Consider the following 26,220-nt stretch of genomic DNA (forward strand, 5'->3'; position numbering starts at 1 on the left):
TATGATAATGAGTCTTCACAAGCATCGTACCTCCCTCTATTTAGAGCTTCTTTAATTTTTCTCAATATAATTTTCTGTTAGAGATGTTCATGTTTCATTAGATTTACTCCTAGGTATTTGATTTGTGGTACTATTTTAAATGGTATTTGTAAATTTAATTTTCTCTTTGTTGCTAATACAAGGAAACAGTTTATTTTTGTTGACCTTGTTGTCATCAATGACTTTCCTAAATATATTTATCAGGTTCAAATAATTTGTAGATTTTTTTCATAACAGTATTTCAGTTCAGTGTAGATGCTTTTTTATTTCCAACATACCTCATCATGTCGTCTGCAAATAATGACAGTTTTACTTTTTCCTTTCCAATTCTCATGCCATGTATTTCTTTTTCTTGCCTTATTGCACTGTACAGTATTTCCTGGACATAATAACAACAGGCATTTATGTCTTGTTCCTGATCTCAAAGAGAAGAGTTTTTACCACAAACTCACTCTTCAGATTATGAAAATTTTTACTGGCATTCTCTTTAGTATACACTTTATTTTTCCCCAAGATGAGTTTTCAATTTGGGAACTTTTTTAAAGTTTTAAGTGGTGATTTATGAACTAGGAGCTAGGAAAATGGTATCTGAATTTTTTTTTTATTTAAATGAAAAGGAACTAATGTTTATCACAAGACTGCTACTCCTCATTTTATCCTTGTGAGGAGATTTTGCCTTGGCCATTTTACGGAAGGATATCATGACTGTACATTTGAACAAGGATTCAGACAGATCTGTCTGACTCCAAAACCCATGCTCTCCTTACTTCTCCCTGATTCCTTGGTAGAATATTGAATGTGAACCCCCAAGGTCATAAAAATACCACTTTTGTCATACATGACTGAGAGGGAAAAGTTGCTAAACTATTAATACCTCACAGGTATATTCAGCATCTTTTCCTTTCCCCAGTAATCTCCTACCCCAAATCTCCTTATATCCCTGTGTTTTAGTCCATTTTCATGCTACTGATAAAGACATACCTGAGACCGGGCAGTTTACAAAAGAAAGAGGTTTATTGGACTTACAGTTCCACATGACTGGGGAGTCCTCACAATCCTGACAGAAGGCAAGGAGGAGCAGGTCACATCTTACAAGGATGGCAGCAGGCCAAGAGAGGGCTTGTGCAGAGAAACTCCCATTTTTAAAACCATCAAATCTCATGAGACCCATTCTCTATCATGAGAACAGCATGAGAAAGACTGGCCCCTGTGATTCAGTTATCTCCACAAGGTCCCTCCCACAACACATAGGAATTATGGGAGTTACAAGATGAGATTTGGGTGGGGACACAGAGCCAAACCTTATGACCCTGTCACCTGCCCCATCCCTCCTTTCCCTGATTTCCATTGCCATGGAAAGGAGCCCTGTGGGGCTGCCTGTGGCCCTAAAGGGCTGCAGCCCTCCTGAGCACCAGCTCAGCACCCACTGGGCCCAGTACAGGGCCTTCCCCAGCCTCTGCTGTCATTCTGTCACCTGTTGTCTGGTGCTGGGAGGTAGGATTGAAGGCTTTCCTCCTGGGCAGGCTGCTCAGGTTGCAAGGTAGATCCTATTTTTAAGCCCTGTAGAGTCTCAGCTGTCCCATTTTGAGGGTTATGAGTCCTACATGGGTTCACAGAATCCCTCTCGCTGAGACTCGGAGGAATGAAGAGGACAGAGCGGGTGGAGACCCAAACCAAGCAGGCCCCGGAGGCCTCAGGGCCCTGGGGCTGAAAGGAGCTCCCTAGACTAAGAGCGCGCCCCACTATTCTCACACCCCACCTTTTGCAGCCCAAATAACTACCCATGGGTGTCCTAAGAGATTTCCCTATGAGACAGAAAAGTCTAGGACACCAGGAACTCTCAAAACTAGATATTTCAGAACTCTCAAAGACCTTGAAGAATAAATGTTTTCATTGTCAATTTAACACAGAGCTACATTAAGCAGCTAACACTTTCCCTTTCTTGAATGTCACTTTGCCATTCCCTTTCCTTATCTTTTTGTGATGGACTGCAGCTTCTTCCATTCTGGAGAGCCTCCTAGGGCTGCAACAATCCAGCATGACTTGGAGCTCTTTGGGTTTCTTTCCTAGATACTTAATAGCACATGAAGATGTGTTCTTACCAGTGACAGAGGGTGGTGGGAATGACCATTTTTGTTTTCCCTATATCTGTACCTGCCACATCCATACCTTTCTCAGAAGGTCCTGGAATGACTCGTTTCTCTCTCTGCCTCTCTGGGTATTTCTCCAACCACAGGTTTGCATCCCCAGGGGGAAGCTGGCTCTCTGATCCCTCATGCTAACCTTTTTAAGCAGATGGCACAGCCAGGCAGTCTTTAAACCCAAGGAGGCTTGCCCCTTCCCTAGACTTCACGGAGTTCTAGAAGAGACTGTGATATTCAGGCCAGGTTCCTGTTTGATGAACAGGGACACTCAATTCCCGGCAAGTGGGGTGAGCGCTTCCAGCCCTCCCCACCCCCATATCGGTGTGCTGGCCCAGACCCAGGGCATGTTCAGGTACTTAAAGTAGCAAATGCCTCTGCTGTAAAAACCCTCACTGGAGTACTGAAAGCCCAGAGCCCAGACTCAGGCCACAGAGGTCTGAGATATACTCTCAAGTAGGTTAGCCCATAAAAGAAACCGGTCATAGGATTACATGTTGGGTCTGAGCCTGAAGAAAGGTGCCCATGGCTGTTACCTTCTGCGGCTGCCTGGCAGGTAACCAGAATGTGCTTGGCTTTCTTAGCTTTTGGCTGTGTGATCTGTGGGGAAGTGTTTCTGATCTATCTTCACTGCCACTCCCAGCTCTCTGGGGCGTTGTGGCTTTTTCTTGGTGGTTGGGCAGGAAGCCTCTAGAGCCTGAAGGAATTGCTGTGCTTGATGACAGGCAGAGGCTATCAATGGCTATAAATCGCCTAGTGGCTGTTTCACGTACTGAAGAAGAATTGAACATGTTTGCTGTCTGTTCTGCGGATGCTTCTCTGATGGCCGGAACACAGCTGGGAAAAGATTTCATAGAGTGAGTCAGAGCAAGTGCCCAGCTCATGCCCACTGAGTTAAGCAAGAGGAAGTGGCTGACTTCCGCAGCTGCTCTGAAAGCCCAACACAGCAAGGCCTGGCTGAGATGAACAACATAGATCATTCCACTGACTTTGGGCTACCCTCAGGCCGACCCCGTGTGACCCCACACCTGCCCCAAAGCTAGGTGAGACCCAGGATCCACCCTCTAAGCCCGGGTTACCAGTAGGGGGTAGGTGCCAAACTGGAGAGTGGACTGTGATGAATGGGTGGCAGAGTTGGCAGAGGAAATGGCTCATCTCCTGCAGTCAGGGACCCCGCTCTCAGCAGCTCCCTTCCCTGAGTGCCCTGGCACTGGTGTGTCTGTGTGTCCAGGAGCCCTGGCACACCACTGTGGCTCTACAGTAGCCTCCTGGGCAGCAGCTCATCAGCTTCCAGCACAGCCTTTGTTGCTCTGTAAATCTGTTAATGTTTGTGCTACCTAGAATAAGAAGGAAGGAGTCATTCTACAGAGAGGATTTATTCTTGCAGGCGCCAAAACCTTGTTCCTTACAATTATGTCCCGTTCTTTAATGGGGTCCCCTGCACTCCACAGTGTCATTCGCCTCCACACTAGCTGTCCCCACAATGCTATGTATTTTCACTGATTTCGCTTGGGGCCCTGTCCTGTCTTTGTCTCTGCCTTTACAGTCAGGCCAGTTGTCACTTCTCCATAGCTGTCCAAGAAGCCTGTAGCACCCTCTCCAGCCACTCCAAGCATGAGGCTTTGTGGGGAGCGTGGAATCTGTGAGCAAGCCGAGGCAAGCTGTTAGGATTCTGTTCAATGGGAGGAAAGGCTCTGAGTGAGGCGCGAAGGAGGGACTTCCCGGGAGGCACACTTACGTGCCCGACCCCGTGTCTACGCTGGCTGCCCACAGACCCTGCTTCTGCCTATTTCCTGGTTCTGCTTCATGTTTCAAAGACTAAGATCAAATGTGATTAAGTTTTAGGTAAGCAAGATATTGTGCTTATTATTGAATTGTTCTTCTTTGGTTTAACAGCCCTCCAGTTTAATCTAAATCTATTTCCTCTCATTAGTCTTTGGTGTAGATAAAAGAGCAGTTAGCTGGTCGCTATCTTTTGTGTCATAAATCTTGTAGGAAACCATTGTTGTGATTTTTCATTGTACCGTTCCTGAAGAGGAAGGAACTTTTCATTCCTTTGGGCTTTTTTCTAGTAAATCCCCCAGCTGTTAGTGTCATCGAGCTTAACTCTCACATCCTTAAGGCAGCATTAACCTCAGAACCACCAGTACCTTGCTGTGTGCCCTGGGAGGCAAGTTATTACCCTTGGCTTCATGACCCATGGACAGTCCTTGCAATGGAAGGCAAACACATTTGTGGGTAGAGTGTGGAGAATGTGTGTAAAAGGCTTTCCTTGCCCAGGCAGTAAGTGCTGAGGAAACAAGCCACTTTTTATGCTGATAAAATTTGGGCAGGGGTTATGGGGTAGGGGAGTGAGTATGTGTTGATCTGATTCCCTGTGCCCAAGAGCAAGGACAGTCACTTCATCCCAGCCCCCACACGGTGTCGGGAACACAGAGGTGTTCAGCAGATGCTGGACAGATGTCTCCTGGGGGCATGCATGCAGTATTTGCTCTTTTTCCCTCGCATGTTCTGTGTTCCTAACATTCTTCTATTTTGGCGGAGTGGGGAGGTAGAAGGTAGGCAGAGTCTCACTCTGTCGCCCAGGCTGGAGTACAGTAGCCCGATCTCTGCTCATTGCAACCTCTGCTTCCCGGGTTCAAGCGATTCATGTGCCTCAGCCTCCCGAGTAGCTGGGATTACAGGTGCCCTCCACCATGCCCGGCTAATTTTTGTATTTTTAGTAGAGATGGGGTTTCACTATGTTGGCCAGCCTGGTCTTGAATTCCTGACCTCAAGGGATCTGCTCACCTCAGCCTCCCAAAGTGCTGGGATTACAGGTGTGAGCCACCACTGCTGGCCTCTTCTATTTTTTAATTACACCTCTTGTATTTTTTGTCTCCTTAATTCAGTGCAGAAGGTTTTCATAATAACACTAATAATATTTATGGAATAGTTAACAGCATGTCAGAGCTTATAATGTTAACTAAGATAACAAAGTTTATCTCATTTAATCCTCACTAGAATAACCCTGTGAGGTAGGTAGAAGAAGTTAGAGAGGTTAAGTAGCCGCCTCAGGTTATCCAGGTTGTGTGTGGTTGACGGCGCCCTACCTTTCCCCACTGACTTTAGCAAGACAAGAATACTGGCAAGTTGCTGCTGCCCTCTGGGCTCTGTTTTAAAGTGAAGCTGCTGATCCACAATGGAGAACCCACTCCTGCAAGGCCAGCCTCCACAGAGGCCAGAGGCCAGTGCTGGTCAGAGCGTCCAAGAAGCTGGACTCAAACAAGGGTAACTTGCGGGAATCTTCAGGAAGCCCTTGTATTCAGAATTGTATTCTGTGCCACATGGGTCCTTTCCCACCATCAAACTTAGAAAATGACCCCTAGGGAAGCCCTTGGAGTTCAAGGGCGGGCACTGAGAAGTCTACCCACGTCCTCATGGGTTGGAGGACCGGTTTCGCCACGTGTTCTCTGGCCCAGTCGTAAACATCATTCGTTTGCTTGTCCAGCAAACATTATTGGACACCTGCTAGTGCCAGGTACTGCACTGAGCACAAGAGAAGGGCACAGTTCCTTCCTTTGAAGCCCACAGCCCATTGAGGAAGACAGGTATATAAAACAGCATTTGCAAGGGGGCGACAAGGGCCAGGGGGGAGGTGAGCAAAGGATGCAAGGAGTGGCTCTCAGTGTCGTGCGCACCTCACATGGGAAGGCCAGTGCGGCAGGTGCTGGGTGCTGTCGCCCTCTGCTTCTCCCGGCTGGAGTGTCAGTGTGGGACCCTGTAGGCCCCAGCCCACCCAAGGGGAGGCAAGTGAGAAGGTGCCAGGGTGGTCATGGGACAAGAGCCAGAGGGAAAAGGGCTGGCCAAGCCCTGGAGAACTGAGCAGAGCAGAGAGCCGCCTCGCCAAGCCTCTGTGCTCCGTCTTGTCATGCTTGTTGGAATGAGGAGGAATCCCTAAAGATCATGGATTGAAGGAGAATGGCTCTCCTTCCTACCACTTCCCCACCATCTCTCCCTGAAACCACGGGAGCATTCCACATACAACACAGGGCAGGGGTCTTCCCTTCATGTTCCTTGAGTGCAGTGACCATGGCCACTCCTTTCTCAGAACTCCTACTGCCAGAGTCTTAGCACTGCTGGCCTCCATACCCAGCAGGGAGGTGTGGTCTGCTCCCACATGGCTGGCTGGGCCATTCCTGGGCAGATGGTATCGAATGAGGAACACCCAGTGTCTGTGTGGTTGGCACACAAGACACTGTGGTGGTTGAGAGAAGCAGAGGGCGACAGCACCCCGCACCCTGCCGCACTGGCCTTCCCATGTGGGATGCGCACGACACTGTGTGGTTGGCATGCAGTGGACACACCCTGGACTGCATGCTACCTGTAAGCATGTCTTGCTGAAACTAGCAGCCAGTTCTTTGTTTTGTTGCAAATGACCATTTGACAGTACATCCACAACAGCCAAACATGGCACACGAGGAACTGGGCTTAAGTATCACGAAGATTTACTGATAAATGGACAGCCATAAGCACCATTAACCAGACAACACAGTTACTCTCCATCTTGGTGGCTGCACAGCCCAGTGGACCACACAGGGCCCTCCTGGGGTGTTGGGCAAGGCCCTCCTCCCAGGCAGAGGCAGTTGGACTGAGGCCAGAGAGTTCTAGGTACTGCAGCCTCTGCCAGGAAGAACAATTCTCACCCAGGGGAGGCCCGCAGGGAATGGGCTGGCCCTCCCAGTCATACATGGCTGCCTGGGCTTCGCCTGACCTACCTGTGAAGAAGCTCCCAGAAGACCATTGCTGGTCAGCATCCCGGGTACCAGGAGAGCTTTCTTAATGCATCTGAAAATCCTGGATAAACAGGACTGCCCTCTGCACCCCAGGCTGCCCTACAGGACGGGCTTGGCCTGCAGAGTGGTAGCTCCGGGAAGCAGAGCCCTCAGGTCCAGTCAGGCTTTGGCATGGCCTGGCCTCGCCATCCGACTTACCATTGACCCAGCTTGCCTGGAAGGACTCAGGGCCTAATCCAGATTGTTCTGGTCTTGGTTCTCAGGTAGAATGAGAGTGGCATGGGGAAAAGGGCTGAAGTCTTCACACAGGCTGTGTGAGAGCTCTCAGCGGTCTTTGGTTGACTTTGGGTAGGGGTAGAGATGAAACCCAGCAGTCTTATTGTTCTCCCCACCTCCCCACCCCACCCCACCCCACGCTACGCCACCTACTCTACCCCTTCCTGTGGACAAAGCAGAGAGGGCAGAGCTGGGGCCTCAGTGCCACATGGGGCAGGCACATGAAGATGTCAGGGAAGCCCAGAATGTTCTGGGGGCCAGGGGACACATTCATTGAAACCACTCTGAACCTGGGTCATAAAACTGTGTGTCAATATTTTAAAAGTCACAGGATGAACGCAGAGCTCTGCCAAATTCAACATGCTGTGTTCCAGGGATTGATAAGACGAGCATTAGTTCAGTGGAAAAAAACCGAGACAAGAGAGGTTCTCTTTTAACCTTCTGTGTTTCATGTTTATACTGAGGCAGGCTGCCCTTGCAGGAGAGGATTCATTCATCATGTAACCAACAAATGAGTCCCAGTCACATTGTCACCTGTCACCTGTGTTGGATTTAAGTGATAACCATCTACAGGCAGTAAGAATGTATCGAGGCGAATGCAGCGTGTCCCATTAGGCCAGCAGAAGCCGTCTTGGGTTTCCTCTGCCAAGTTCATACACCTCTGGTTCAACAGTGATAAGCTGAAGGGAATTTGCAGGAACCATAACTGCCACTCCTAGTCCTTTCTTACTGGGGGGCTATGCTTCCATCCCTGAAAATAAGTCTTGTTTGGCACTCAGCATTTTCTGTGGAGCAAATAAGCAAATCATTATCGCTGAAATGCCTCATTTGTTTCCCCAAACATTTCACCAGCTCCTCCATGTGCTGCTCAGCTCTGGGATACATAGACGGGCATGGCCAGGTGTTTCCCACCCTCCCCACCCCACGGCCTATGGTCTGCAGAGGAAAACTAGCCTCCAGAAAAGGACAGTCTGGATTCACTGATGAGATTTGGTTTAGATTCAGCCCACAGGACCATGGAGCCAGGGAGGGAGATGCCTGAACTGAACCTGTACAGCCCCACAGGGAACTGAGTGGACAAGGTGGGCTTGGGTAGGGGGAGCAGAGTGGGCAGAGTGAAAATCCAGGGTGGCGTAAGAGTCTGGGTGCCTGTCACCCATGAGGAGGCCCCACGGGTTCCCTGGGGAACAGAGGCACTGATCTCCTTGTGTCCGGTAAGGGAGCAGGGCTGAGGCCAGAAACAGGCCAGCGAGAGCCTGTGGGGAGCCAGGGAGTGTGACAGCCAAGGACCCCCAGAGCACTAGCAGCTAAGGACCCTGGGCGGCACTCAGGCCTGGGCGAGGGACTGACCTGGGGAATTCTTGAGATTTTTCTGACTGTACGGAGCTCATCAGGGAAAACGTGGGAGATGCCTGGATTCATTGCCCAGCTCCGAGCTCAGCACGAAAACTGCCTCTTGGAACAGTCTAGAAAGAGGCTCACCTGAGGCCCAGTACCCAGGGGCCATGCTGTCATGTGGGCCAAGGCATCTGAGGGGCAGGGGCCTTCCCCATCCCACTGCTGCGATGGCCCGTGGCCCACTCTGCCCTGCCCTCCTGACCCGGGGACCCAGTGCATCTCTGTGGGGGCTGGGAGGAGTGTTAGCAAAGGAGAGGCTGCACAGGGCACCTTCAGTGGTGACGGGAAACCAAGAGCAGGAAAAGCAACCGTGCTCTGCCCTGGGCGACTCAGACAGGAAAGGGCCTGAACCTGAGGCAGCCAGGAGGAGGCAGCCTTACCAGGGAGGCCGTGGCGTGGGCCTCCGTGCTGCTTCTGCCCTCCTCATCCAACTGCAGCGGGACAGAGGCAGAGGCAAAGTGGGGGCCTGGAAACAAGCAGGGTGCTCTCAGGGTGGGCTCTGCATTGAGTTCCCACTGTCAGCAGAGCCTTTGGCAGGTGCCAGAAAGAAATCCTGCTGCTCCCTCCTCCTCAGAGGGTTCAGAGCAAACAATGCAGGGTCACCTGAGGACAAAGCAGTGGACAGGGTGTCAGGGACCCTGGGTCTGGGAGCTTGGGGAAGTCCTTCCAGCTTACTGAGTTCCCCGTTCTCCTGCCAGACATGAGAACTCTTGACTTCCTGAGACTTGACGGACCGAGAGTAGCAAAGTGCCTGGCAGTCTCCACATCCAGCCCTGCCACACCGTGGCATGGGACCTCTGTGGTCACTTCTGTGGCCTCCCAAAGACACCATCTCCCTCGTCACCTTAGGGCCAACAATCTCCTCCCCGTGCACTGGGTGTGGGGGTCAGTGAGGAGTGATGAGGAAGTGCAGAGACCACGCTGCGCTTGTTTTCCTGCAGACTTTAGTGGCTATGTGGTTGGGGTGGTGGCCCTGCTGAAGGGGGTCTGCCCTAGCAGCCGTTTGGGCAGGAGCAGTTTTCAGATGTGAGCACACTCGTTCCAACTTGCAGCAAAGCCGCTCAAGGTCCCAGGAAGCCCAGGCTTCTCTCTTGTTTTTGTGGCTACCTTGGTAACGTGTGTGTGTAAGAGCATGTGTATGTGCGGGAGAGGGACGGAGAGAAAGACCTGCGCGTTCCAGAACACCCTTCTTCCTTGAACATCCAGGTGCCCAAAGCCTAATTTTAAAACCAAAGTCGATGCCTCCTTAAGTCTGCGATGGCCCAGTTCTGTTCTTGATCCAAGTCTACGGAGCCAGCTTCCCCTGCCAGGGCTTGAAAGGGACCCCTGGCCAGGAGTCAGCAGGGCAGCAAACAAAGCTGTTGGGGGCACTGTGGGGACTCCCCTAGGTGGCCAGGCTTCTGTATGCCTGTGCCACCCTCCTCAGGAGCTTGTTTCCAGTTCCGGTTGGGCAGGGGCTGGCACTGGAGAGAGGCTTATGTGTCAACACCGTAAAGCAGCCAGCAAGCCCTAATGACCACACTCTGCAAGGCCGCACAGCACAGACTGGCACCTGGTTCTGCTTGGGGGAAGGGCTGCTGCCAGTCTGCAGGCCTGCCCCTACCTCTGGGAGCAGAGCCCGAACTTGGGGAGTGAATGAGGCTTCTGGGCTGGCTTTACGCTGACAAGGGCCTTCTACACTGTCAGCCTGGCCCCAGCTACCAGCAAGCCCCCTCTTACTCCCCATTACAGCCACTGGGCCTCCCTTTGGCAAGGCATAGGAGCCCAAATGTGGCCACCTGGCCTCTGGGGACTTCCTTCCTTTAGCGCTAGAAAAACAGCTGCAGAATGTGCCTGGCTGCATCAGGGCCCCGCCCACTCACCTAGAGAAAAGCCCTGCTGTGGACTGAGCCTCCCAGCCTAGGAAACCTGGCTCTGGCCTCCCCTTCAGGCCTGTGATGTCTGGCTCCAGAGGCCTTCTCCTCTGGGCTTTTCCATGCCTGTGAACTGGGCCCCATTCATTTCCCTGTGGTTTCATGGGAATGTCCAATGTATTCAGGAGGTTGCAGCGCACCCAGGAGGAGAGGGGTCAGTGAGAGGCCCAAGCTGTGACTGGTGGGCCACCCAGTGGCCACGGCACCCTCTGCTGGAGGCTGGCAGCAGGGTGCATGGCCAGCTGTGGGTGGGGGTCCATCAGTCAAGCAGCTGTACTTCCTCCCCATCCCCCTCCCACACCTAGGCCAGGGGCTCTGCCTGCAGCTCCCTCATGCCAGGCCTCCACTTTCCAGCTCCCAGGCCCCCAGCCCCACCTGGCCTGGCCCGGGACAGAGCTGCCACCAAGATCTCTTCCACTTTCTCTCCCCAGCAGCCTGCAATTCAGTGCCCCACAGACCCATGCCTCCTGGGCCCTGCGGTTTCCACAATACTACACTCAATTTCTGGCCGCTAAGAACACAGCAGGTTCTACTTAAAGGTGGCCATCACCTGCACCACATGGGTTGCCCAGCAATGGAGAAGGGGCCATGGTTGGGTGCACAGCTTCTGAGACAGGCCCAGCAGCTGCCTTCATGGCCTCGGCAGAGCCCAGGGCTCTGGAGCTTACAGGGAGCATATGCCCAAGTGTGGAAAATTTGGTCTGCAGAAGAAATGAGGCTGAAATTGGCTGGAAGCAATTCTTATCAAAGCCACATTAGCAGTTTTCAGCAAGAGCTAATTGAACAAGCTCTGTGAGTGGCCTCATTCCATTAGCAGGAGCCTCCCACAGAGTGTGACAAGGGCCCTGGTGGCTGAGGGCAGAAGAGGCTGTTTCTGTCCCACATTTGCCTTAGGCCTTTGAAAATGGACACATTTTCAGCTTTGGGGACTGGCCCTGCCCCTGCCCTGGCTCCCGCTCATTTCCAAAGCCACTCTCTGAGTGTCCTGTGTGAGGAAGGGGTGAGGTGAGTTTCTCAGCACTTTAGCAGGTGCATGGATCTGAAATGGGACACCTCTGGCTCCTTGCCAGAGGGAGGCTTTGTGGTGAGCGTAGGGGAGGCAGAAGAAACTTACAGAAATATTGCCTTTGCTGTGTTTTTTGCCCAAGTCCCAGAGTTGGGGCACCCAGGCCAGTCACATCATAGGATATATAATAATAATGTCTTATTTATTCAAGGCCAGGAACTTGAACATTGCTTCCCTGTTTTATAGGAAACAAATTGAGATTCCATGAGCTTAAGAAGCAAGTGAGTGGTAGGGCTGGCATTCTATGCACGCCACTGAGGAAAAGGCCCTCGTCTCTTTTCCTCTACTGATGGCAGGGCCAGGAGAGGTGAAGGACACCCCCGAACCCCTACAATCTGCCAGTGAGGACCTTCCTGGCCACAGATGCCTCGGATCCCTGACTATCAAAACCCAGCCCCAGCCTTTCAGCTGAGCAGAGAAATACTCAGATCCAGTTCCTCGATGGTCAGGGAAGGCAGGCTTCCTCTGAAGCACAGATGGCTTCATCCCTTTCTCATCTCCTTACCTCTGAGCCCATGACAGCCACTGGGCCTCCCTTTGGCAAGGTCTGAGGGCCCAAATGTGGCCACCTGGCCTCTGGGGACTTCCTTCCTTTGGAGCTAGAAAAACAGCTGCAGAATGTGCCTGGCTGCATCAGGGCCCCGCCAGGGCGAGAGCAGCCTTTCCCAGCATCGTCCTTTAAGATGCGACAGAAACAGGTCCCACCCGAGCCAGCAGGAATGCGGCACCCAGTGTCTGCCTCTGCACAATCTTGATGCTTGCGGGTACCTTCAGGGTGAAGGACGCCCTGTCGTAAATGCATGAAGAGCCCTGCATTTTGTGTATTGATGTTGATGCTCTTTCTTTAGAGGAACACTTGTGCGCTGTGGGAACCTGTGTGTCTACCACTGTCACCCTTGCTGTGGGGAGTGTGTACTGTGTGTGGGGGCTGGTGACCTTTCCCTGCTGTCTGCCATAGCATGTGAGGGGCTCGCCAAGCCTCATCCCTGCCCTCCCTTTCCCGTCCCCTCCTGCCCCAGGGAGGCCCAGACCCAGGGAGGAGGGGTGCTGGGAGTGAGTGACGAGGAGCTGGGGTCCTGGCCCTGCAGCCGCTGTCACAGCACAGCCCACCCCAGACCTCCAGAGTGGTGGGGCCCTGGTGGTGCGGGCTCCAGACACTCGGCCGATGCCAGGTCTGGGACCGAGGCCCCGTCTCCGAGGCCTTGGCTGGCTGTTCTGGAAGGTGGCGCTGGCTGGCAGCCATTCCCAGCCCCTCGGAGAGCAGTTGTCAGGCAGTCCCTGAGCTCCAGCGCCCCATCCCCAGCAGGCCCAGTGATCTCATGCCTGTGCCCCTGGCGCTGGGAGGAGCGGGGTGACACTAGGGCCGGTGCCCACATCAGAGGAGGAAGGTCTGAGGCCGGGGCAGGGGACAGGGTACGCTCCCATCCAGCAGCCCCAGTGCCCTCTCCGCCCCCTTCAGTGCTCCCCTGGCCCAGAGTGTGGAGCGGCGCAGCCTGACCAGCCAGGATCGCTTGGGGCGTTTCAGAGGTTTGGCTGCCCGAGCTGTGCACCTAGCACTGCTCCCCAGGAGAGGGAGGGAGGAGGTCAGGGCAGAGGGCCTTGCTGACCGGGTCATTGTCACAGCCTCCATCTCTGGCCCTGGGTTCCTACAGGAGTGCCTGGGCTCTAAGCTGGAGCTACCCCATCCCAGGACCTTGGGGAGGAGAAGGAGGCTGGGCGCCACCTGCTGGCCCACCAGGGAATTGACAGGGTGGGGGACTGTGGTCCATATGTTGACCCCAGATGAGAACCCTGACCCGCACTTACCCTACCCCGCCCACCCTGCACTGTCCAGCTCAGTTCTCTGAGCCATGGTGCGGAGTCCCATTTACAATGGTGAATACTGAACTCGGTGCAACTCTGGCTGCTGGCAGCTGGGCTTGGCCTGCACCTTTCTGTCCCCAAACTCCACTGGGGACCCACCTTCCAGCCACCCCAGGGTGCCACCACCAGAACCAGGGGTCAGCCCCACCTTCGTTCACTCCTACCCAGAGCCCACCTGTTCACTCTGCCCCCATCTGCTACCTGCAGCATCAGAAGGACATGAGGGCAACAAACAGCCCCTGCAGCTGTCCGCAAACATCATGGCCAAGGCTGCGCCTGGGAAGCGGACTCTCTGTGGTGCCAGCTCCCTCCTCAGTGCCCTTGATCTTTGTCTGGGTCCCTGCTTGATGTGGCCCAACTGGCTGTGCCAGAGCTCCACAGGCACTGTCCCGACTCCCAGCCCCAGGAGGGAGGGAGAGGCTGAGACCACAAGAGAAGCAGACTCAGCCACACCAAGGGCCCCGGAACAGTGGGCCTCTCCTCCAAAACCTCGCCAGGCTTCATGTTCAAGTCACCAAGAGTGCACTTGTTCACTGTCGAGGGCAGGGGTGACTCCTGGGACTGTGCTGGGGTCCAGGGAGGACAGGTAGCAGAGTTGCCAGGGAAGCAGCTTGCCTGAGGTCTGTGGTCATGGCAGGGGCTTCCGCAGGGGCCCCGCCCTCTCCAGGTCCCCTCCCTCCTGTCCTTGTCCTCGTGTTTACTGAAGACCATGAGAAGGGATGTGGAGAGCCCCTGCAGGAACTAAGAGCAGGAGCCTCGCTCAGCCCCGAGAGGCCCCCAGATATTCAGTTCCTAAACCCATAGTGGGTGGGGCATGGGCACAGGAGAGTAACCAGGGCTGTCTCGCACAGCACTACTCCTTCACCCTGTCTGCCTGGTGGCCTCCTTAGCCTGCAGCCTCAGTGCAACCCGCTATGGGGTCATGCTGCCCCCTGCTGGCCACACTGCAAAACGCAGCCCAGGGTTGGGCCTAAGGCTACACTTGTCCCTCTTCCTGCAGCTGGGCTGGAGGGGAAAGCAGGCACCACACAATAGCCTGGATGCCCTGCCCAGGAGGATTGTCTGACTGCATGGGGAGAAAAGTCCAGAACCATGCCTGGCACATGGTAGTCTTTGTGGAGTGAGAGAGCAAAAGTATGCATGATTGTGTGCATCTGAAGCATCTTGGTGCTGATGGCCTGACCAGTATTAGATATTTTTCAAGCAGGGATTTTGACTCCTCTTGGATTCACAATATCTTATTATGAAATCCAAGTAAGAACAGTCTAATGGCACCAGACAGTGATACAGGTGAGCCTAGAACAGTCAGTGTTCATGTCGGGGACTGCAGCCTACTTTTCAGGGGAGGCTTCAAAAAGAATTGAGGAACAGAGTTGATGGTAGGGATGAAAATCACAGGGCATGTTGAGGAGACCCCCTGCTGGCCATGTGGAGGGCAGGTGGGGCAACAGGAGAGCAGCGCCTGCATCCTGAGGGCTTTCCATGCATCCAGCAGAGGGCTTGCCAGCGCAGAACCTGTCTTCTCTGCGTGTGACAGCCCTGAGCAGGTGCCATTGTGACCCCTGTCCTGCATTTGAGACAGAGGATGGATGGGGAGGGCTCTGTGGTTTGTTCAGGATCCCACGGCAAGGATGTTGTGGAGCTGAGAGTCAGACCTGGGCTTGGGAGACTTGTGGGTTAAGGGCTTGAACACAGGGTTTTTGGCAGGAAGTGGTGGGCACAAGCACAGATTAGGGGCTGGGAGGTGGGGTGGCACATTACAGGCAGTTACTGCCACCCAGAGGGCAACATGGACGCTCCTGCTTTTACCTGCTGGGTGTCCTATGTGATAGAAGGGTAGGCTGAAGTTTGATCCTTGTGGTCACACATCCCAGCTGTCACCTGCCTTACTATGTGCCATGAGCCAGCCCAAAAAAGTCCCCACAGAGGAGGAATTAGGGGTGCTGGACTGGCTTCCCTCCTCCCCAGGTGGTGCCTGCCCTCCTGGGGCATTTCCCAGCACTTCTTCCTCTGCAGCTCGGGCTCCCTGGGGAGGCAGATGTGCTCTCAGGACATCCTGGTGGAGCACAGGCACACGTCTGCTCTGGCAGGCCCACCCTGGGTGGAGGAGGGGCTCTGCATGCCAGGGTGCTCTCTCTCTCTGGCTGGCTTTCTTTGCACAAGCGTGGCCAGATGACGAGGCTCACCTGCAGCACCACCCACACCTCCAGGAAGGGAAGTTGATGGCAGGGCTCCGGCTGTGGCCAGGCCTGCGGGAGCTTCCTCCCTGACCTCTCTCACTCAAGGGGAAAGCTCGGGGCTGGGCATGAAGCCTGGGGAAAGGCAGGGAGGGCAGAGTCCCCCCAGCCTAGTCAAGACCCTGATCACCCCATGTCTCCCCGAGGGAGCGGCTTTCCCCATGAAGGGGATCCTGGTCACTAAGGCATGAGGACATGCCCAAGCGCCCATCACAACAGGCTCCAGATGTTGTGCACATTTGTGATCTTCTTGTCCCACCAAAGGAGGGGCCTCATGCCCCAGATTTGATGATAGGGACAGTGGTACTGACCTCAGTGCTGTGTGATACCAACCCCCCAGCCTTTGCCTGGTTCACATCCCGCATCGCCCATCAGTCCCTGCTCCTTCAGTCTGGGACCTTGACCTGCTCAGTCCTTCCATCAGGAGCCACGTCCATTCACAGTGACTGTTGAATCTAATGACACCCAGGTGCTGCAAAGCCAGAGCAGCAGCCCCTGAAAGGGTGACTCTGGGGTCTCAGCCCATCCCCACTCCTGCCCTGTCCCCTGGTGAGGGCTTCCCTCCTGCTGCCTTAGACTATCCTGTCCACCCTCAGAGACCCTGTCGGGAGGCTTCCCTCCAACAGGGCACCATCCCCAGAGGAGAAGGGAGCCCAGCACTCCTGGGACTGAGGGGTCCTCGGTCCACTCACCACTGCCACATGCCCCAGGGAGCCCTCTGAGCAGGGGCTGGGCCAGGTCCCCTGGGTTCCCATGGCCTGGACAAGCATGGTGCCCTCTTATAGCCGGGGCTGCCCGAGGGTTCCAGGCACCCTGTCATTCAGCAGAGATCTTTCCTTGGCGCCTTCTCTGGATTGGGTGGGCTGCTGAGTTCTGGGGCTGCTGCGGTGAATTATTTAATAGATAGGTGCTTCCCTGCTCTCCAGGGTCCCCCTCTGGGAGAGCCAGCACAGGAGCTAACCAGTCAGAGGAGAAGGTGGTGTAGACCCACTGGTGCAGGGGAGACCATGGGAGTGCTGGGCAAGACAGGGACTTGGCGGAACACATGAGATGAGGCAGCTGGGAGGTCGTCTTTAAGCTGAGACCTGAAGGGTGATAGAGAGCCAGGCAGGCTGCAGCGTGGGAAAGCCTGAGCAGCTGTCCCCCAACCCAGCGGTCCCTCCCATCCCACCCACCCTCTGCAGGCTCGTGGAGGAGTTCATGCTCTTGGCCAACATGGCAGTGGCCCACAAGATCCACCGCGCCTTCCCCGAGCAGTCCCTGCTGCGCCGGCACCCCCCACCCCAGACAAGGATGCTCAATGACCTGGTGGAATTCTGCGACCAGATGGGGCTGCCCGTGGACTTCAGCTCCGCAGGAGCCCTCAATGTGAGTGGTGGGAAGGGTTCAGGGGAGGCTCTGCTTGGGGGAAAGAAGAGAAAGACCTGGAAGGTGGGGGGTCCAAGGGCCTCTGCTTCCCCCCAGAGTCCCTCCCCTTCAGCCAGGTCTCTCCTATAGAGGAGGAAGGAGGCCCTGGGAGGAAGGGCCCCTCTGAGTCACAGGGGTCCTGACAATGGGACTTGCCCCCTCACCAGGACTGTGCCAAGCGGGGACCCTGGAGGCCTAGCAGAGGGCAGGGGTCCTGTGGCCAGAAAGGGCTGGTCTTGGGCCCAGAGGCTTTCAGAGTGTGGGGGCTGGAATTGTAGGAATCCTGGGAATGTTCCTGGTGGGTACTTTCAGGTGCTTCATGCCCGGGACGAAGCTAAGAAACCCAGGGCCTTGGCTCTGGTCCTAGAGGAGGGAGAAATCTCACCCAGGCCCGACCCTGGGAGGGGAAGGCAGGTGCCCTAGGCCCGAGAGCTGGAGCCCAGTGAGTCCAGGCCAGTCAGCAAGACATGGAAGGTACTAACCTCAGGCCAGTGTGGGCCACAGGCTGTGGGCAGCTGCCCCCTCTCCCCACCCATCCCCTCTGAGCAGGGCTGAGCCCCCAGGCAGCTCTTCCCCGCAAGAGCAGAGCATGAGGTACTTAGCGGATGACAGGGCCCCGAGTCTCTCCCCGAGCTGGACCACATGTCACACAGGTTTCTGGGATTTGCTTCTAGAAAAGCCTGACCCAAACATTTGGAGATGACAAGTACTCACTGGCCCGGAAGGAGGTGCTCACCAACATGTGCTCCCGGCCCATGCAGGTAAGGAGGGCCCAGCCCCGGCCCATGCAGGTAAGGAGGGCCCAGCCCCGGCCCATGCAGGTAAGGAGGGCCCAGCCCCGGCCCATGCAGGTAAGGAGGGCCCAGCCCTGTCCCATGCAGGTAAGGAGGGCCCAGCCCCGGCCCATGCAGGTAAGGAGGGCCCAGCCCTGTCCCATGCAGGTAAGGAGGGCCCAGCCCTGTCCCATGCAGGTAAGGAGGGCCCAGCCCTGTCCCATGCAGGTAATGAGGGCCCAGCCCCGGCCCATGCAGGTAAGGAGGGTCCAGCCCCGTCCTCGCCGGCTCCTGGAAGCACACTGGCCCCAGACCTGTGACCTCCACGTGCAAGCACAGCCCACCACCGTTCCTGCCCTGCTCTGGACATGGCTGGGTGGACGGGGCTGCTCCTCCTCTGCCGGAGGGTAGGAGAGGAGGCCGACCCCAGGCAGCACCTAAAAGGGGGCACCCTGAGCCTCTTGAGTTTGAACCACTGCCTCCTGCTCAGACTTGTTCAAGGACAACATGCCTTGGAGCTGAGGGGCTACCGAGACCTCCTGTCAGGCTGGGGTCCTGGAGGAGAGACAGAGTCCCTTGTGGCTTCCTGTCCCGGGGAACACTCCACAGCCTCCACCCCCGCATGTGGAGTCCAGAACCAGCTGTCAGCCTCTGGCCAGTGTGGGAAAGAAGCAGACTTGGCCGTGGGCCTAGGCCTGGGCCTGCAGGGAGGTGGCAGCCTGTGGGGTGGACAGCTGGGCTTGTTCTGGGACGCCTGTCACAGCCCCCAAGGCTGAGCTTCACCCGTGCAGGGCCTGAGCATCCTGGGACCAGGACCCCAGAGGACCCTCGGGCCAGCGGGAGCAGTGGGTGCTGATGAGTCAGCTCTGGGCCCCAGCCCAGCCCAGGGGCAGGGACAGGCTGTATTTCAGGAGCTTGGTCACACAGCAGATTCAGTCTGTTCTCAAGAACTGGATGGCTTCAGCTGACCCCAGTGGATTTATTTTCTGACACTTCAAGCTCTGCTGGGTTTGAAGCCATCAGGATCTGCTTGGGCTTGGCCACCCTGACTTGCCCCCAGTCACAAGTGTCTGCCCAGCCAAGCACCTACGGCACCCACAGCTGAGAGGGGCTGGGCCGTGCCTGTGGGGCTGTTTCTGTTCTATACGCCAGTGGCTCTAGGCCTGGCAGAGATGGCACAGCAACCCCTGAGTCCCAGAACTGCCTCTGGCTCTGCCCTGCTAGGGCCCCTCCCATGCCCCTGCCTCTAATGCCATCACCTTCAAGGAGGTACAAGCTAACCTGGAGTTCCAGGGATCAGAGCCGCTCCGGAGTCAGCCAGAGCCTGAAAAGGCTGCGTTCTCCTGGCTCGCCTGCCAGGGAGCTCGGAGGCGCCCTTGCCTGGGAATCCGATGGTAGCGAGTCACCAGAAGGTCTGCGGTGCTCCTGTTCCTCGGCCCCGGGAACTGCGGTGGGGACAGGGCAAGGCAGCAGCAGAGAGCACAGAAAGGTGTGAGGGGGCACGCAGTCCCCAGTGAGCTTCTGCATCAGGACTCCAGGGCTGTCCCAGGGACGGCTGGGCCTTTGGGAAAGCCATGGTCCCCACCCCCCGTCCCACCCCACCCTGAGCCACCTCCACCAGCCAGGAGGGGCCAGGGCCCTTCTTCATCCTCACCCAGGTCATCTGGGGAACTGGGCCACTGCTGAGAACAAAGCCCAGATGTGTCTGGGAGTGGAGGCTGTGCCCACCTCCCCCGGAGACTTGCCCCCAACTTAACCCAGGGCCCAGCAGGGGCTGGAAGGGAAGTGGAGTTAGGGAGTCTAGCAGGTCACCACCAGCTGCGCCCTGGATTCCAGGGCCCGTGTGCACAGAGTAATGGGAGCTGTCTGTCTGGCCAAGGGCACAGGAGGGTGAGTGTGTACAGCAGCCAGGGAGCAAGGGAGCCAGCGAGACACACAGGAGTGACTTTGGACCTCTGCAGGGAACCCGTTCACTCGCTCCCAGGCAGCAGCACTGGCCTTGACACCCAGCCCTGAAAACTGGGGGACTGCAGGGCAAGCAGCTTCAGTGACTGTGGCCCCAGCTGGGCCGGGCTGTGTGCTGGTCCCTAGAGACTCTGGGTATCTCCCCGTCCCAGCCCTGCCTCCTGCCCAGCACAAGGGCCTCTGGAACTCCGCCCTCTGTGTCTCAGACCCTGGGAGGATCAGATGGTTGGAGATGAGAAGGGCCAAGTCTGGCAGGCTGGAAACTGCCTCCCATGGCTGCTGTGGGGTGGAGTACTGGCGAGCACAGAGGTGCCCAGGTGAAGTGTGGCTTCAGCTGGGCAGGATCAGTGCCAGAGGGGATGAGGACGGCCCCAACCAAAGGTGGGCCTGGGCCAGAAAGGAAGCACCTAGGAGCCTGAGGCCCGTATTGCACAAGGCAGGGGGTCCTGGGCTTTCTCTCCCTCCTCCCACTCTGGCCAGATGGGAGGATGGACGTTGCCTCCTTGAACAAAGACCCACAGGCTCCTTGGCTTCTGCTTGTGTCTCCAGCAGACACTGTCTGCAGCCCCTGGTGTAACAAAACTGCAGGCTGCCTCCTCCTCCTCCTCATCCACCTCCACCACCACGTCCTCCTCTTCCTCCTCCTCATCCACCTCCACCACCACGTCCTCCTCTTCCTCCTCCTCCTCCTCATCATCATCATCCACCTCCACCACCACGTCCTCCTCTTCCTCCTCCTCCTCCTCCTCATCATCATCCACCTCCAACACCACTTCCTCCTCCTCCTCATCATCATCATCCACCTCCACCGACACTTCCTCCTCTTCCTCCTCCTCCTCCTCATCATCATCCACCTCCACCACCACTTCCTCCTCCTCGTCATCATCATCATCATCCACCTCCACCACCACTTCCTCCTCCCTCCTCCTCCTCCTCCTCATCATCATCCACCTCCACCACCACTTCCTCCTCTTCCTCCTCCTCCTCCTCATCATCATCCACCTCCACCACCACTTCCTCCTCCTCCTCCTCATCATCATCATCATCCACCTCCACCACCACTTCCTCCTCTCCCTCCTCCTCCTCATCATCATCATCATCTACCTCCACCACCACTTCCTCCTCTTCCTCCTCCTCCTCCTCACCATCACCCACCTCCACCACCACTTCCTCCTCCCTCCTCCTCCTCCTCATCATCATCCACCTCCACCACCACTTCCTCCTCCTCCTCCTCATCATCATCATCATCCACCTCCACCACCACTTCCTCCTCTCCCTCCTCCTCCTCATCATCATCATCATCTACCTCCACCACCACTTCCTCCTCTTCCTCCTCCTCCTCCTCACCATCACCCACCTCCACCACTACTTCCTCCTCTTCCTCCTCCTCCTCCTCATCATCATCCACCTCCACCACCACTTCCTCCTCTTCCTCCTCCTCCTCCTCATCATCATCCACCTCCACCACCACTTCCTCCTCCCTCCTCCTCCTCCTCATCATCATCCACCTCCACCACCACTTCCTCTTCCTCCTCCTCCTCCTCATCATCATCATCCACCTCCACCACCACTTCCTCCTCCTCCTCCTCCTCCTCCTCATCATCATCATCCACCTCCACCACCACTTCCTCCTCTTCCTCCTCCTCCTCCTCATCATCCACCTCCACCACCACTTCCTCCTCCCTCCTCCTCCTCCTCCTCATCATCATCCACCTCCACCACCACTTCCTCCTCCTCCTCCTTCTCATCATCATCATCATCCACCTTCACCACCACTTCCTCCTCCCTCCTCCTCCTCCTCATCATCATCATCCACCTCCACCACCACTTCCTCCTCTTCCTCCTCCTCCTCCTCATCATCATCCACCTCCACCACCACTTCCTCCTCCTCCTCCTCCTCCTCATCATCATCATCCACCTCCACCACCACTTCCTCCTCCTCCTCCTCCTCATCATCATCCACCTCCACCACCACTTCCTCCTCCTCCTCCTCCTCATCATCATCCACCTCCACCACCACTTCCTCCTCTTCCTCCTCCTCCTCCTCATCATCATCATCCACCTCCACCGCCACTTCCTCCTCCTCCTCCGCCTCCTCCTCCTCATCCACCTCCACCACCACTTCCTCCTCCACCATCACCTCCTCATCATCATCATCCACCTCCACCGCCACTTCCTCCTCTTCCTCCTCCTCCTCCTCATCATCCACCTCCACCACCACTTCCTCCTGCTCCTCTTCCTCCTCATCATCCACCTCCACCACCACTTCCTCCTCTTTCTCCTCCACCGTCGCCTCCTCCTCCTCCTCATCCACCTCCACCACCACTTCCTCCTCTTCCTCCTCCACCGTCGCCTCCTCCTCCTCCTCATCCACCTCCACCACCACTTCCTCCTCTTCCTCCTCCACCATCGCCACCGCCGCCTCCTCCTCCTCATCCACCTCCACCACCACTTCCTCCTCTTCGTCCTCCACCGTCGCCTCCTCCTCCTCCTCCTTATCATCCACCTCCACCCTTCGTCCTCTTCCTCCTCCACCGTCGCTGCCTCCTCCACCTCCTCCTCTGCCACCACCACCTCCTCCTCTTCCTCTGCCACCACCACGTCCTCCTCCTCCTCTTCCTCCTCCTCCTCCACCATCGCCGCCTCCTTGTACTCCGCTGCCACCACCTCCTCCTCCTCCCTTACCTTTCTTTGTTCTTCTTCCTTCTTCCTGGCGATGGTAGCCGCCCCAGCCCCATGCTGGGGAAGGGTAGGCCAGAGACTCTTCCCTCCTGGTGGTGCTCAGCAGTAACTCAGCAGGGACTGGACTTGGGAGGCTCAGCTCGTGCCCCCTACCCTGACAGCATCCTGGGGGTTCCTGGCTCTCTGGTCCTCAGCGGGGTGGACCTGTCCAGGCCATTCTCAGTGCTGCCACCTTAAGGGCATCTGGGAGGCCCAGGTAGGCCAGATTTGTCTCCTGAAAAGGACTTGGGCACCCATGGGCTCTGCCCAGCCTCCTGGTCTCCCCTTGGGTCCCCTTGTGCAGCAAGGGCCCTGGCCTCAGTCCTCCCTGGCTTCACTCAGCAGCCAGCAGCCCATCAGGTCTGTGCACACACCGCTGCCAACAGTGAGGCTGTGGCTGGTGCCGGCCCTCTGGGCCTGGCCGGGCAGCTGGCCTGGCCAGGCTCTGACCCGGCTCTGACCCATCCTGTCCCACAGATGGCACTGTACTTCTGCTCGGGGCTGCTGCAGGACCCGGCGCAGTTCCGGCACTACGCGCTCAACGTGCCCCTGTACACACACTTCACCTCGCCCATCCGCCGCTTTGCCGATGTCCTGGTGCACCGCCTCCTGGCTGCTGCTCTAGGTGAGGGGTGTGATTGGGGCCAGGGCAGACCTGGGCCAGCTCAGGGCTGCCCATCCCCACAGCGGGTGCTCGGTGGCCCAAGACCACTCTGCCGTGACCGCGGAGGTCCAAGGGTCGGGCGACCCAAGCACAGGGGAGCCTGATCTGGAAACTCCCTACGGGCCGGTGCCGCAGAAGCTGCAGGGGGCCCACAGCCAGCCCTGGACACGGCCAGGAGGAGGGTGCTGACCTCAGAGGGCTGCTTTCTGCTGCCCTGGGAGCTGGGTGCTGGGGTCCTAATCTGTTGCCGGGGGTGCATGCAGCCCATCCCCCAACCAGAGCTCTTCCCAGCCCCCCAGGCTCCCACCCTCATGCCTTGCCTACTCCCCCATACAGCACCGCCCACCACCCTGCCCCCTCTTCCCAGGCTATAGGAAGCAACTAGACATGGCGCCCGATACCCTGCAGAAGCAGGCGGACCACTGCAACGACCGCCGCATGGCGTCCAAGCGCGTGCAGGAGCTCAGCACCGGTCTCTTCTTTGCCGTTCTGGTCAAGGTGAGCCCTCCAGCCTGGTGCCCCTCACCTCCCTCTGGCTCCCGACCCTCCTGGGCACCTACTCACCAGGAGGCCTCGAGGAGCCCAGGGCAGTGCCAGGAGGTGCCATGGCTGCAGCACTGTCCCTGCAGGAGAGTGGCCCCCTGGAGTCAGAAGCCATGGTGATGGGCGTCCTGAACCAAGCCTTCGACGTGCTGGTGCTGCGCTACGGCGTGCAGAAGCGCATCTACTGCAACGTGAGTGCCCTGGGAGAGCCCAGGGGTGGGCGGGGCAGCCCAAGCCATCCCACACTGGAGGGGTGTAGGCTGTGATGGGTCACACTCCACCCCTTGCTCCCCCAGTCCTAGCACAAAGCCCACCTGATGGGCCTTGCAGAGACGCCCAGCTCTCCCGCCTGGAATGGTGGCTCCAGGCCCAGGGTCAGGCCTGGCCCTCTTCCCCAAGGACCCAGGAACCAGAGAGCAGGCCCCTCCATGGCCAGTACAGCTCGGCAGGGTGTGCAGGCTTTGGGGACCATGTTTATAGGAATGTGAAGGAATGAGAGGCCAGAGAATGGTCCTTGGCCGCTCTGGAAACTGTCCCCTGAAGACAAGGAAGAGAGCTGTCCCTGGCTTGGCTCCTGCCCTGAGTGACTGTTGATTCACAGTTCTCTCCAAGGGGACGTGGGCCTGTCCTAACGCCGCCTTAGGGGCATGGCTCCAGCTGGCCCTGGGGTCTGCAGGTCATCACCTGGGCCCTGTGTCTGGCTTTGAATTTCCTAACATCCAGAGTGCCCTGGGAGTACAGTGTCCAGCCCGTTGTGTGCAGTAAACGTGGTGTTCCTAACCTGGAGCTGGGCAGAAGAGGAAGGACAGAGTCCCCCTGCTGACCCTCGGGACTCTGTGTCCTGAAGTTCAAGTCTGAGTCACCCTGCTGTGGGCCCAGCCCTGCCTGCACTGACAGATGGCACCAGCAGGGGGCGCAGTGCTCTGCCGCCACAGTTCTCTGTCCCCACCTCAGTGCAGTCAGCCCTGGACGCCCCCACCACTTGCCCACAATAGCACACAGAGCTACGGGCCTTCCCAGTCCCCACCCCTGGCCCTTGGTCACTCTCACCTGCTGCCTCAGCCACAGGTGGCCTGGCAGGGCCTCCCTGAAGCTCCCTCCAGCCAGCCAGGGCCCAGGACCGAGGGCGGAGGGCTGCCTCCAATTGAAGCCCTCTAGGGTGGAAGGCCAGGCAGCAGCACCCAGAGCTGAAGCCTGAGGCTTGGTGTTTGCACTCCAGGCACTGGCCCTGCGGTCCCACCACTTCCAGAAGGTGGGAAAGAAGCCGGAGCTCACGCTGGTCTGGGAGCCTGAGGACATGGAGCAGGAGCCAGCACAGCAGGTCAGAACCCCTCTGTGTCCCAGCTCCCCAAGTCCTGATGACCCCTCTCCTGCCTCCTGCGGTGCCCCTTATTCCCTCATCTGTGTCCCCTGGGCTCCCCCAGCACTGCAGCCTCCCGGTGGGGTTCAGGGCCTGCAGGCCCTCCTGGCTTACCCAGACCCCTCTTGAAGGTCCTGCTTTCTGGCACCACCTTCCCTTCCTTGGGGGCAACCACAGTGGAGAGAGAGGCGGGGCTCTGCCTGTCCCTCTAATGCAGCAGAGCTGCTGGCCTTCTGGGGTCCTTTTAAGAACCTGATAAAAGCTATGAATTTACAAGCAAGAAATTGTCTGGAACCGTTTTCACCAACAATGTGCCCTGAAGGTGGACCCGGGCCCCCAGGTTGTGTTTCATAAGCCTTGGGAGTGCTCAGGATGCATCTGACTCCCCAGCTCTGCCCTGACCCAGAGCGTTCTTCCTGGAGGGGACCCCCATTACAGACAGGCAAGCAGAGGCTTCCAGAGGCCAAAGGAGGGGCCTAGGGTCCTGCTGCAGGGATGGAGGCGGAGCTGAGCCTCAACATCAGGCCCTGCCGTCCTTGTCCCCTCACGGCCGGGCTCTGCACAGGTCATCACCATCTTCAGCCTGGTGGAGGTAGTCCTGCAGGCAGAGTCCACAGCCCTCAAGTACAGCGCCATCCTGAAGCGGCCAGACACCCACGGCCACCTGGGCCCTGAGAAGGAGGAGGAGGAGGAGGAGGAGTCTGATGGTGAGCCCGAGGACTCAAGCACCAGCTGAGCTCTGCCAGCCGCCTGCCCCACCTGCCTGTCCTGCCACACTGGCTTTAGGAACAGGACCTATTGACACAGAGGGGGATTTTTAATTTGGTTTTTAACAACTCAGGGGTTTGTTTTTACTTTTATTTAATTTTTACAGCTCAACTTTTAAACAAACTGCAGGGGAGAGGGTGGGGCTGGAAGGAAGGCTGAGGCCTGGTCAGCAGTGACCCCAGCAGAGCGGGCCCCAGTCCTCCTGGGAGGCCGGCCCCCCTTTTTTCTGGGCCCTGCTGCCCTCCTCTGCCCAGGAAATGGGGGGTTTCTGCAAATCAGTGTCACAGAATAAAATCAAGTGTGGAGTGCCA

At 56.9% G+C, this 26,220-nt stretch overlaps 1 protein-coding gene across 9 annotated transcripts in view; it reads left to right on the top strand.

Annotated features, from left to right (window-relative positions):
- Window positions 1-26,220, top strand: part of DIS3L2 (DIS3 like 3'-5' exoribonuclease 2) — a 380,375-nt gene extending 354,155 nt beyond the window's left edge. For all 9 annotated transcript variants that reach the window (XM_065526247.1, XM_074010517.1, XM_065526248.1 and 6 more), the window contains 7 exons: window positions 16,893-17,076; window positions 17,790-17,876; window positions 23,052-23,199; window positions 23,606-23,736; window positions 23,868-23,972; window positions 25,001-25,102; window positions 25,707-26,220. In XM_065526247.1, the coding sequence (XP_065382319.1) occupies window positions 16,893-17,076; window positions 17,790-17,876; window positions 23,052-23,199; window positions 23,606-23,736; window positions 23,868-23,972; window positions 25,001-25,102; window positions 25,707-25,877 (928 nt within the window). In that variant the 3' untranslated portion in view covers window positions 25,878-26,220. The remainder of the gene's footprint in view (window positions 1-16,892; window positions 17,077-17,789; window positions 17,877-23,051; window positions 23,200-23,605; window positions 23,737-23,867; window positions 23,973-25,000; window positions 25,103-25,706) is intronic.

The sequence above is a fragment of the Macaca fascicularis genome, chromosome 12 (genome assembly GCF_037993035.2).
Source record: "Macaca fascicularis isolate 582-1 chromosome 12, T2T-MFA8v1.1".
In the NCBI taxonomy this organism is placed as follows: Eukaryota; Metazoa; Chordata; class Mammalia; order Primates; family Cercopithecidae; genus Macaca; species Macaca fascicularis.